At 38.0% G+C, this 13,298-nt stretch overlaps 1 protein-coding gene across 3 annotated transcripts in view; it reads right to left on the minus strand.

Moving 5' to 3' along the window:
* Nucleotides 1–987: 987 nt before the first annotated feature.
* nphp4 (nephronophthisis 4) overlaps nucleotides 988–13,298 on the minus strand; it is a 222,765-nt gene continuing 210,454 nt past the window's right edge. For all 3 annotated transcript variants that reach the window (XM_028453910.1, XM_028453909.1, XM_028453908.1), the window contains 3 exons: nucleotides 10,750–10,929; nucleotides 7,873–8,010; nucleotides 988–1,201 (listed from right to left, as the gene is read on the minus strand). In XM_028453910.1, coding sequence (XP_028309711.1) covers nucleotides 1,061–1,201; nucleotides 7,873–8,010; nucleotides 10,750–10,929 — 459 coding nt within the window. In that variant the 3' untranslated portion in view covers nucleotides 988–1,060. The remainder of the gene's footprint in view (nucleotides 1,202–7,872; nucleotides 8,011–10,749; nucleotides 10,930–13,298) is intronic.

Here is a 13,298-nt window from a genome sequence, read left to right on the forward strand (position 1 = left end):
AATAGATTTTACGACATATTTAAAAATCGATTCTTCTTCCCAGAATTGATTTTTAAAAAAATATTTATTCATTATTATTTCTTCATTTTTTTAATTGATATTTAATTGATTTTTTTCATATTGTATTTTTCACATTTTTGTGGACGCTCGCTGAGAGGCGGTCTGGTAATGCACCAACAGATGATTGCACACACGAGGAAGACTAGCAGCAGCTGTGATTTCCCTTTTGGTGGACAAAGATGGAGGACAAAGATGGAGGACAAAGATGGAGGACAAAGATGGAGGACAAACATGGAGGACAAACATGGAGAACAAAGATGGAGGACAAAGATGGAGAACAAAGATGGAGGACAAAGATGGAGAACAAAGATGGAGGACAACGATGGAGGACAAACATGGAGAACAAACATGGAGGACAAACATGGAGAACAAACATGGAGAACAAACATGGAGAACAAAGATGGCGGACAAACATGGAGAACAAAGCGACACTTCCACATATTTCTAGAAGTGTAGGATTCAAATAATGTTTGGATAAGGGAAAAAAATTGTGATAATCGTCACTATAGAATCGCAATACTTGTAAAATCAGAATAGCAATTCCGAAGAAAAAAAAAGTACTGAATTTCCCCTTGGGGATTATTAAAGTATATTCAATAAATTTAAATCAAATCGGCACCCAAGAATCAGGATTAAAATCCAATCGTGACAAAATGGTTTCGTCCCAGCCGTACCAAACACCACTCTTCTAAAGTGAAGTTAGGTCCAGCTTAGCTTTCTGGAAGTCCTGATGTGTTTTACTGACGCGTGGCTGAGCTTTTAGACGCGCTACAGTGCGTTGGTCATGTGATTGAGGAGCATGTGAGCAGAGAAAAGGCTGTTGTCATTAACAGACTACTTTTTTTTGCTCCAATAAACAGGAAACAAACTCTCAAGTGAAAAAGAAAGTTTATTAAAAACTATATCCTAACATTAAATGTAGTCGCTAGTGTTTACAGTTTTAAGGTTTTTCACACTGGATTTCGATCATATACATAAATAAATACAACCATTTACACACTCATGAGTAGTAAACCTTCACACAGAACGTCTCCTCTGTCTTCTCCTGCAGGTTGTTCACATAAACCAGGATCTCAGCTGAACCAGGACTCTGACTGGGAGCAAATCGTAACCCAATGGTGTAACTTTCCCCTCCACCAATCTGAACAGACAGAAAAACAACACCAGGTGGTACAGATGAGTCGTCTAGAGCTTATTTTCTAAAAGTAAAGTAAGACCAGTTGTTACACATACTGTACATGTCTGTAATGCCTAAAATTAAATAAATAAATAAGGATATGAATGGTGAAAAGGACTTAAGCCAGTCCATTACTAGATAAACTCAGACTATTAATCACTCCTACAATCAGGGCCCGTTTTAATCACATTAACACTGATCTGGATTTGGTAAACCTCTTTATCTTTTTTTACTATCAATGGTCACGCAATCCATCTCACTATTGAACCATTTTTTCAAAGCAACATCAGATTGTATCAATCGGATCTGGATAAAAACTTTTCAGGATCTGGAGAACCAGAGCTCATCTTTGTTTGATGAAGGGGCTTCAAACCTTTGGAGACCCTGACCAACCTCCTGCATTCTGTTAGAACCAGAACCAGAACCAGAACCAGAACCAGGACCAGAACCAGAATCAGAACCAGAATCAGAATCAGAACCAGAATCAGAATCAGAACCAGAACCAGAATCAGAACCAGAATCAGAACCAGAATCAGAACCAGAACCAGAATCAGCAAACAGGACGTGTAACAAGAAATGCAATAGTTAGACAATATTTCTGATTAGGATTCAAAAACAAGTGATGCCACTGCTTTATTATCCTGTTCTATTATTATATGCACCACTAAAAATGTATCTAAAAATAAAACAATATTTTTGATTGTGAATAATATAAATCAATATTTGGTCAATATTGAAAAAAATAATTGTAGATTATAGCCTGACGGATGAACAAATCAAACCTTATGAATAAATTGAATATTATCTTCTGATGGGATCAGAAATCCTAATCCTACAAAAAAGTTCTGAAAAACACAAACTAAAGGTTTGACCCGGATCAAAACCCAAGTTTGGATTACGTTCTTTTGAAAACTCCATTTTCAAGATTTGATCCATGATCCGTAATCCAAATTCCCTGGAGCCCTGGAGACGCTGATAAACCTAACATACTGTACATGTACATGTTTTTGGATGGTGGGAGGAGACAGGAGTACCTAACATAAAACATGCAACCACAGGGAGAACATGCAAACTCTAAACAGAAACAACCCAAACATCCACCTCAGAACTTCAGTCTGTCAACAATAACATACAGTATGTTATGTTACTCCAGACAGGGAGTAAAATAAAAAAGGCACTATCATAATTAAAGAAGCATTACGTTGTCAGCAAACACTTCTATTAGTTATTAAAATCTTTGTATTGGTTTGATGTAGGGAACTCAGGTGAAAGGGTGAAAAAAAAAAAAAAACGTGTATTGTAGACCATGTGACATGTATTGTGAGAAAAAAACCCACCTATCCATATCCTGTTTAGCTTTGCCTAAACATAGCTGGAAATTACACATACACCCATAAGTAAAATTGTCCCTGTCAATTATACACTTCTATAACTTTTGTTTAGACCCTCTCTAAGTACAGTGAACTTTGACCTTTCTCTAAATGAAGGCTAATAAAGGTCAATATTATGTATTTAATGTAAACACTGTGCACAACCTTTATCTGCCCTTTTGTTTTCCCAGTCCTTCAATCAGAGCAGAATTGTTTTCTTATATTCTTTCTAACAGACTGAAACAGAAATATGGGTCAATTCTAGAGATTTATACCCTAATCTTCCCCAAAAGCATAGCGGTATTGATCTGTGAACTGCCTTCCCTCCTGACAAGTGCTTTTATCACAGCGAGGTGGGCATGTCAAAAAAAAAAGAAAGAAACAGCTTTTCCACATTTGCCTAATGTCACAGGCACAATAAATTCTTTATTAGACAACTGGAGCTTTGCTGACAAGATGTAGAAAAAAAACCAAGAGGTTTTGTTTTTCCCTCTACCCACTCTCCACTGATGCACAGTCCTCTGGCACTTTCTTTAATAGTTTATGTGGAAAACCATTATATCACATTCATTTGTTTGCCCATTGAAAATGACGGTTCGCCTGCATGATGAGACATTTTATCACCTGAACAAACACCAGGCAGCATCGACACTGGTTTTAGTGTCTAAATCTGCACTAAAGCACACAATATTACCATAGAAAAATTAGAAGAAATAAGCAATGAACGAAATGTCGTCAAGGACTCTTGACAAAGTCAATGATGATATTGTTATGCTAAGTTTTCCAGTGACTTCCTGCTGCTCAAGTCATTCAATCAGGCCTCAGTCTAACTGCTGACAGCTGAACAAAGCAGGGGAACTTGTTGTTTAACACCTGTGTTTGAAGCAATAACAAATAAGTAAAAATGATGATTTTTAACCAAATAAACACGGATCATACAGAGAATCTCCAAAACTGCAGCTCCAGTAGGACATTATCTATCAAAACTTGATCTAATTTGCAGAAAACCAACAGTGAGGTAATGAGTTTGGGAGGCTATTGGGTGTCAGATTATCTAGTTTATTATTATTTGATTTGTGGACTGATACCAGGCAAAACACAACCAAACAATTGAGTGCTAAAAAATGCCAAAATCCTGTTAAAGATGCTGGAGATTATATACATATACATATATATATATATATATATATATATGGCAGGGAAAGCTTACATAACCAAGTGACTGGTATAGTGTACAGGAACATCTGTGCAGAGTATGGGCTGGAAACCCCAAAGTCAAAGTGGGAAACACCTCCAAAGGTGGTAGAAAATGACCACGCCAAGATCCTGTGGGACTTCCAGATACAGACAGACAGAATGGTAATGGCGAACCAACCGGACATTGTGGTGGTGGACAAAGAGCAGAAGAAAGCCGTTGTGGTTGACATAGCAATACCGAGTGACTGCAACATCAGGAAAAAGGAACATGAGAAACTAGAGAAATACCAGGGGCTCAGAGAAGAGCTGGAGAAAACCTGGAGGGTGAAGGCATCAGTGGTGCCCGTGGTCATTGGGGCACTCGGGGCAGTGACCCCCAAACTGGAGGAGTGACTCCAGCAGATCCCAGGAAATACATCAGACATCTCGGTCCAGAAAAGTGCAGTGCTAGGAACAGCAAAGATACTGTGCAGAACCCTCAAGCTCCCAGGCCTCTGGTAGAAAACCCAAACTTGGAGGAAAAAAGAGACAGCCCGCGGAGGGTGAGGAAGAGTTTTTGAGAAAATAAAAGACGGCAAAGGTTGAAAATGCCGCTCAATTTAAAGTTCTCGCCAGCGCTGTTGTGCGTAGTGGCCTCCTACGTGATTTTGACCCCTACACTGTGATGTCACTCCTCACGCTGTGTTTCAACCAGTGTGTCCAAGTGTTGCACACTTGGACAGCGTAAGGGACTTCCAGGCATGCCCGTGTTGTTTAAACTGTCTTTTTAATCTGTGTAACCGAGAAACACATCAGCTGCACGTCTATTTACTACAGGCGATTCGCTTGAATGCTTCCGTCTTTACCTGAGTACATTTTCCAAGAGAACTGATTGGTCAGGAGGCGGGACTTTTGTACACAGCACGATAAGAAGAAAACTAGCTTCGTAGTACAGGCCCTTCATGACTTTAGCTTGTTTGTTTGGCTCACAGTTGGTACGCTGTAAAAGTTAAATGCTAATAAATTATTTCACAGATTAACTAACCCTAACAAACAGCTGCAGACAGCAATAATAATCCCAGGCAAAGACGAGGGTCTGTAACCATGGTTGTGTAACAATATTATGGATTGCACGATTCTGACAGAATATTATCTTGGCTAGCATCCTTCCTGCAGAGGTTTTCTATCATTCCAAACTGCACTCAGGAACATTCGAATCTCCAGATAATTTATCTGCTATAAAAAGTAAAATGGGCCTCGCCAGACGTGACCACATTTTTCCCCCCGTTTTTTCCATTAACACAACGTCTGTGCAGTTCCATGGCTGACATATTGAGCGTAGGACCTTTAGGATTAAAGAGTGGTCAGCATCAGCGTTGCCTGGACTGTGTCAATGCTGCACACTTTTCAACAAGCAGTGATTCTACATTCATTCTCTATGCTCTGCACAAGCAGAAAAACACTGAACTCCTACTTTTCCTCTTGACTGTGGGTAGCTTTGTATGCCACCCTGCATTCACCAGGTAAAGAACAGCAATAATATCCACAAGAATGACTCTTTATTTTGGCACTGCTTTAAAGGGATCCTCCACTGTCTTTACAAATGTGGCTAAAACCTTTGGAATGTTCTTATTAGAAGATCTTTGTCTAATAAAACGCATTATTTTGCACCATGTTCGTTTTATTAACTTTTAAAAATGGGAGTACTTTACAGTTATAAGACGCATACGCTGCCATGTTGAAATGATGTGATTAATGATGTGATTAGTCCATTTTAGCCCATTGTGTTCTGCTGGAGTGAAGTATTCAGGATCATTTAGTAGCTTTTTCAGTCAAAATCACAACTTGTGCTACTTTGAGTTGCCCTAAAAAAACAGTAAAAGTAAAAAATGTTGACGTTAAACCAAATCCGTAATCCGAAAAAATCTGTGACCGCAGGGGGCGACAGTTCCAACTCTGCCGTTTCATAGACGCCTTGAAGCAGAGAAGAAGAGTTCCAAATGAGCCTTTAGTTGACACCCCTTAGTGTTTGTTTAATGTGATTATATGATCTGTAAAATACTCATTTGTCACTGCTGTAGCTGTACGCTTCTGTACGAAACAATTACTATTCTGTGGCTGTGCTTAATATACCTGTTGCCGTTGTTTCCTCTCGGCATGTCGGCACTAAAATGACAAACCGGTCGGGTTGTTTTGTAGGAAAATATGTTGGAAATAGTGTCTGGTTTAAGCTTGTTACTCCTCTTCCGTGATCCCAGCCTCGTACTGTCGTCAAAACTAAAGCCTCAAAATGCTCCGAGCAGATGTTCTTCCAACTGACAGCATTCATTTAAACCCGGTGTCTTTTATCCTCTTTTGGGAAACAAAAGGACTGTTTTTTTCGCAACCAAAAGCAGCACAAGTTGGTATTTTGACAAAAAAAACTGGTTAAATTATTAAAAAAACAGGTTGAACGCTTCAGTCAATAGGATATTCAAGGGCAGTGGTGCCGTGTTACTTTCTTGGTGGAACACCCTAGTTCCTTTGGAACTCTTCTTCTCTGCTTCGAGCCGTCAAAAGCGGTTTACATCCACATTTTTAACTTTTATAAAGAAAAAATTGAAAAAACCTCCACTCTTAATCCAGATGTGCATGCAAATAGATGCGGCCTTTCTCTCAGTGTCTTCTTTCCTGTTTCTGTGCATTTCTGTGGCATTGTTACAGCGCCACATAGAGGCCTGGTGTGTTTACGACAGCGTTTTCCGCCTTTAGGTGTGGACGCACACATAATTATCCATTTTAGGGAAAAGCGTTTTTCATTTTGTCTCTGTGTGGACGGGGTCTGAATGTTCTTACAATGTTCATCCACTTCCTCCTTCTTCTCCCCTTTAGGGGTTCCCACACCTTCTTCTCCAAACATTTGAATGTTTCTTTGCAGGCATTAGCTGAATTCATCATGAATGCATCATCTTTACTGGTGTGCGTCACTATGTTATCCTCTCTTCCTGAGGTCGGTGTTGAAATATGGTGTCGTGTTTTTGGCAAAAACCCATCACCATCTGTCCAAGCTGCTCAATAAAAGCCTATAATTCAGATATCCAGGGGTTTCTTCTGAAAATAGGGCTGTCGGAGGCAAACATTAAATGTGGCTTGATCTATTTAAGTGCCTTATAAACGGCCAGCAGAGGGCTATCTATAAATCTGTAAAAAATCACTTAGAAAAACTGCTGAGGTAGTGTTCTGAAAGTTTAAACTACCCATCTATACAGGAAGCACTCCAGTTTTATGTTTAGATTTATCTGGAAGTGGTACTTTAATTTTTGAAGAATATTTCAACACAGACAGCGCACTGCTGGTACCCCATGAACCCCAGATTCCTGATCTGTGTTGGTCTGAGACTGAACATTAAATAAATATGAGTGACACTGATAACGACATGGACTTCACCATGAAGGGAAAGGTTGAGTATGTGGCTGTGTCATAAACTGCATACTAACATACTATACACTACACACTCAATGACTTAATACTACTACTAGATATAAGGATGAATAGGATGATGAGTGTTTCCGATGAAGTGTACTAAGTTTCCCAAGAATCACACTGAGGCTAAATATGTCCGTTGATTCTCCACCTTTAAAAGTTCTAAAAACATTTGAAGTGAGAAAGTGACCAAGTAGAAAATCAACATGTGCTCATTTGATCCATGAAACCCACGGAAACACATTTCAGTGGTTTTCTGAGACCCTCCATTGTGCTACTGACTAAACTTCTGGTTAATTTCAAAATAAGAGCTTTATTTATAAAATTGTTTTGAAGACGGTATGATTTTACGTTCCACTCGCAATGCATCATGGGACGGTTGAGTATGACTAGTGTGCTCACTGTGCATACTTAAAAAATGTCCTCATATAGTATACATCCTGGTATTTCTCGCATACTCAAATTTCCCACACTATCTAATATGAACACACTACATACTCATTTTGACGTCAGACTTAATATGAATAATATGTTAGTGTGCGATTTTGATGTCTTAGCTTTACTCAGAGTATTGATTGTGCCCTTAACCCCAGTGAAGGCACTGTACGGCCTGATGCTTTATCTCACCTGAAATGTATCTTCTTTGAACTGGAGCAGGTCTGGGTGGTCGGAGCGTAGAAGGAATGTGCGGCTGTTGGTGTAGGGGTTGGTGTAGGTGATTTTCCTGGAGCTGCCACTGCCAGCTGGGATGGACACTTCAAACGCCTGCACATAAACACATCATAATGGTCAATGGTGTTTGAAAGTACTTTTAGTTGGACTCTTTTTGTAGATTAGATAGTCAGCCTTTTTAAGTTCTTTTTGTTCAGATTAGAGATTAGAGAGGTTGATAGGCTGGGGTTTTTTTAATTACATTGATTTGGCACAACCCATGGATTCCTACCTCCCCCACATCTTTATTGAAAAGTGCTCTGCCTAGAAAAAAAGGTCTGTTTGCACAATCTTTGTTGTGTTTTTGTTCAGTCACGTTCTACCTTTTTGTGGCCGTAACAAGTGGGGGCTTGTCTGGGATCTGAGACTTGAAATACTTTAAAGTCTTTAAAGACACTTTAAATTATTGATTAAAGCCAAGTTATTCAGTTGTGTCTTTGTTTGTTCAGTTACGTTCTACCTTTTAGTGGCCATAAAATGTGGGGACTTGTCCGGGATCTGACACGTTAAAGATTTTAATGTGTTTTACTAAAGCAAAGTTCTTAAAAAAGTAGCAACAGAATAAAAAAATAAAACTCAAAGAAACAAAAGAGACTGGAGACCCAGGCCAAACTGAACAAATGTTGGGAGGAAACTGGGGGCCAACCCTATTGAGGGCCATCACACCCAGTGTTCACCCTCTAAACTAAAAAAATGTACAAAACACTAAATCTAGATTAAGAAACAAAAAACAGGACTCTGACTGCTGTGGGAAGTATCAGCCCATCAAAGGGCTTCAGACATCAGCCCACGTTATCCCCCCCTCAGGCTCCTCATTAGCTTATGAATTGATTTTTAAAGCCTTTAACAGCTTTTCCAATCGATGTCGAAAGTACTGTTACAGAGGTTTGAGAAATATTACAAATGGAAAAAATAAACACAACAAAGAAAGACTTACATAATCAAGTAAGGGACTGTTAGTTAAAATAAGGATTAAATATAAGTGCACACATTACAGTAGAAAAAATAAAATACAAACATTAATACAAATATACAAATTTAATACCGATATATACAAGAATAAAAAATAAAATAAAATTAATTTTCCTTGCGTTACTTTGCATTATATTTCTGATTTCTTTTTTTTTTTTTTTTTTTTAAACTCAGGACTGAACACATAAAGGAAAAAAACTATTATGTTTTTATGAATATGTCTTTTGTCACCATTCAGAATAATTACGAGTGTTTTTTGCCGTTGTTTTTATAGCAGCATTGTGTTGCTTCTGTTTTGTTTTTTTAATTATCTAGCATGTGTCTTTTTTAATCCTTATACGTTTTTGGATTAATCAAACTCTTTATTTCTGAAATAACAAAGGACCAAGAGTATTAAAAACATTGGCTGTGTATGCATTAAAAAAAAAAAAAGAAAAACCTATAAACATGGTTTGAATTTCCATTATTCGTATTATTTTCAAACTAGCTGGTGCTCATGGTTGTTCACTTCCCTTAAATTTGAAACATTTGATCAAACTTGATTGCACCGTATTTCTGTGTTTTATAAAAGTGAGCACACACACACACACACACACGTTTTGCTTTCAGAAACAGACATTTATGGAGGGATTTGGCTCTGAGTGCTGGTCTGGGATCTGCTACACTCACTCTTTCTTTAACAAAAGCCATAAAGGGATTGTGAGAGTACGGCTGGCTCACAGAACTCAAGCAATGAAAAGTGACTAAATCACCAGTGGCTTTAAGGTAGACTGGCATTTAGCAGCGCTGCTCATCATATCAATGCTTTTAGGATGAGAATAAAGAGCAGCTGTAAAAGTTTAATCCTCACTGCCATGATTCATGACAAGCTGTTCCTCAACAAAGCTTTCTGTATGTTCTCATGCTCTGCTGTTGTTTTAAACTTGGTTTGGTCCAGATGTATAATAGAGTATATATTAGAATGTGTTTTCATCAACTAAAACTAGGGTAGGTGATTAGATCCAAGTTTATTGTTTACTTACTGCTGAATGAGACATGAGACAATGGAGTTTCTACACAATACAAGTGATGAGCTGAGCTCCACTTCTGCAGCAGCTGTGTGCATGCATGTGAGTGAGACGGAGCACAAAGGGGAGGAAGGGGGGGGTAAAGGCAGAGCCGTTGGGGAGGCTACATTCAAAATCATGCAAGCTTTTGAAAATCGCCTACCCTACATTTAACTTAGTTTTAATACAGAATTGTTTAAAAGACAGCACAAACTCAAAGAATATGTTTATCTTTAAATCAAATGTTTGGTGAGATTCTGTCTCTGAACAAGGTTGACTAATATATTTTAGGCAAAGCTCTGGCTTCAACACAATTAACAGGAAAAATCAATGTTTAAAGTTTTAAGTTTGGTGAAGGTGGTAGTGGATGCTACAAAGCTCCGGTTACAAGGAAAACTCTTTCTTGCACAATTTGCACACTAGGTTTTAGTTTTCCATCCAGTGTTTTTAGAAGCCAAAATTAACACAAACGAAGCTGAGCAGCTCGACAGTCTCCCGTCTTGTGTTGTAGCCTGTTGCATCAGTATTATGGGTAGACTGGGAACTCTTAAAATAAGGAAGGTTCAGCACTGTTTGGAGTGATTGAAAAAATTCCATTACCGACGTTATTTTTTTTTTTTAGGGCGTTAATTTTTCCTGTAATTATTTAATCGCAATTAACGCATTAAAGTGACAGCCTTAATTTTGGTGTTTATGCTAACAAGAATTAAGTCACTAACATCCTGCTTATAAACTATGGCTCCGCCCATGTTCTCCACATATAGCACCTCCCTACCTTAGACAGGACAGGCCGATGCACATTGAGACACAGCATCCAGGCGGTGATGAGCCGATGTTGCTCCACATCTACTGCGTTGACGTAGAGAAAGCGTCTGCCAGCCTGCCACGGCTGTACCTTTAAGTGCAGCTCCTGCACCGCTGCAGGGGGCAAAACAAACACAACCAGCGGCTCCACCTGTAATGAAAAAGCTTTGGCTGTAAATGGTTTGTTTGAGTCTGGCAGTTCAGCCCAGAATTGATTGGGTAAAGAACAACAATGAGGAGGACACAATAAAGGCTGAGAAGAGGCATTGACCAACAGACTGGAGGAGATTGGCAGAGAGTGGAAGAGTAGCAGTGAATTTGATAAGACCACGTTTTTAAAAGGACATTTTGGAAAAAAGGTGCTAAACGAAGTAAAAATAAATAAACTGACAAAGGAGGAGTTCAGATTACAAGAAGGAAGGGAATAGAAACGGCAAATGAAGTTTGAGGGAAAAGGTAATAAAAAAAAAAAAGGGTGTAGAGGCAGAAAAGTGACAGACATAAGGATGTGAGAAAGAGATTTAGTGTTCAGCTTCTTTTCAATCTGTTGGGAAAAGCAAAGCTATTCTCTGACGCTGAGCTTGATCCTGTTTTATAAGACTCCTCCGAAGTATTCTACAGTTAGCTAACCTGCTGAGAGTCACATCAAAGCTGGTCCAATCATGCACACGCTTCAATCTTTCACTATACAATCTGTTCATTTTTTTCAGCCTAATTTCTTAGGAGAAAAACAACGTTTGGGCCTCACTGTGAGGTTGTTGTTTTTTCTAACTAGGCTGAAACAATAGGAAACACCTTCTACCTAAACTTTAGTGAGAAGTTTAATGTGTTACTAATAAGAAAAGACTCATTAAAAATAGAGAGCGCTCCGACACTCCTGGAACTCATTTCAATATGTTCAGAGAGAATACAGCGCTGCTAATTTTTTAGATCATTTCCAACTGTGTCGTGACAAGAAGTGGAAAGATTGCAGAAAGTCATGATAGAAGCAAATAAAGCGAGTAATGCAGTGACTATAAAAGAGCCATTACGATGCCAATCTGCATCCCATCACTTGTGATAATGAGTTGAGTTTGAACCTGAAGTTATGACAAAAGTGACTTTTGCTTTTTAATTTTTCTTCTTATGAATCTAAAAAAATTATTTGGAAAAGATCATTTTGCAATAAAAAACTGTTCTGTTTGTCCTTATTTGACATTGATTGATTCATAAATGTAACTAAAAACACATTATAGACATAATATAAATGTAAATTTGCAAATACGAAATATTTTTCAAAAACCCTTAGAACATTGCTGTGTTTAACATTTTTAACTACAATGAAAATGATAAATGATAAAAAATAATAGAGACAAAATACACAAAAGAACATGAAATGTATACAAAATGACTCCAAAAACACAAAAGAAAGGAAAGAAGACAATAAAAATACACAAAATAACTAAAACCATAAAAATGCTAGAATGAGAGACAAAATGCCCAAAATAACAACACATATACAAAGTGACTCCAAAAACACAAAAAAGGAAAGATGAAAACACAATAGGATAACAAAAATGTAAAAAATAACTCAAAAAACACATGAAAAGACATAAAAAGACAGGAGAAAAAAAAACACATTACATAACTCCAGAAACACAAAAATGATAGAAAGAGAAACAAAATACACCAAACAACAACAAAGATGCACAAAATAACTCCAATAATACAACCCTTTTGTTCTTCTCTGTATTGTCATTATTCTGAATGTCTCAGATCACATTTTTGTGGCCCTCGCAGTCATAAAAGTTGCCGATCTCTGCAGTAAAGTGATTGGTTTGGATAGACACAGTGTTTCTGCTGGAAGCTTGTTCATTTCATCCAACTGGGTTCTAAATAGGTTTTGTGTATTCAGCTACAGTGTTTAGAATCCTGGAGGTAACACCTTTGTTTCTTTGATTTCTCTGGTGTGTTTAAAGAGCTGGACTCAACACTTCCACTACAACTCAAAGGTTTTTTTAAAACTATAATAATAATAGGAACACCTGAGATTTGTAGTAAACTCAACAAAAAAAAAATAGAATACTTGAAATCCAGCTGAGCCCAACAGAGACTAAAGACTGCTTTAAAAACCATCATTCTCTATGTTTATCTACCAAATCAAAAAAGATGCTCCGACAGCAATAACAAGTCTTACCGAAGGGTAGACTGGGTTTTAATTATACAACTTAAAAAATTACTTTTAACCCTCCAGTTATCCTTAAATATTACTAACACATTTTACCCCTGGGGTCAATCTGACCCCAGGAATATTTGCCTCCAGAAAATGATTTCATTTATCCTCAATAGTTTTGATCCAAATCTTCTCAAATTTACTGACAATATTCATGACCATTAGAGCAGTGATTCTCAACTCGGTGGGTCGGGACCCAAAAGTGGGTCGCGGACCTGTACTGAGTGGGGCGCGAACGGCTGGTAAAAAAAGAATAAATAACGAGGTTGGATGTAAAATTATCTGTGTTCAAATCAGGGGACGGATCT

Source organism: Gouania willdenowi, chromosome 7 (assembly GCF_900634775.1).
Source record: "Gouania willdenowi chromosome 7, fGouWil2.1, whole genome shotgun sequence".
Classification (NCBI taxonomy): Eukaryota; Metazoa; Chordata; class Actinopteri; order Blenniiformes; family Gobiesocidae; genus Gouania; species Gouania willdenowi.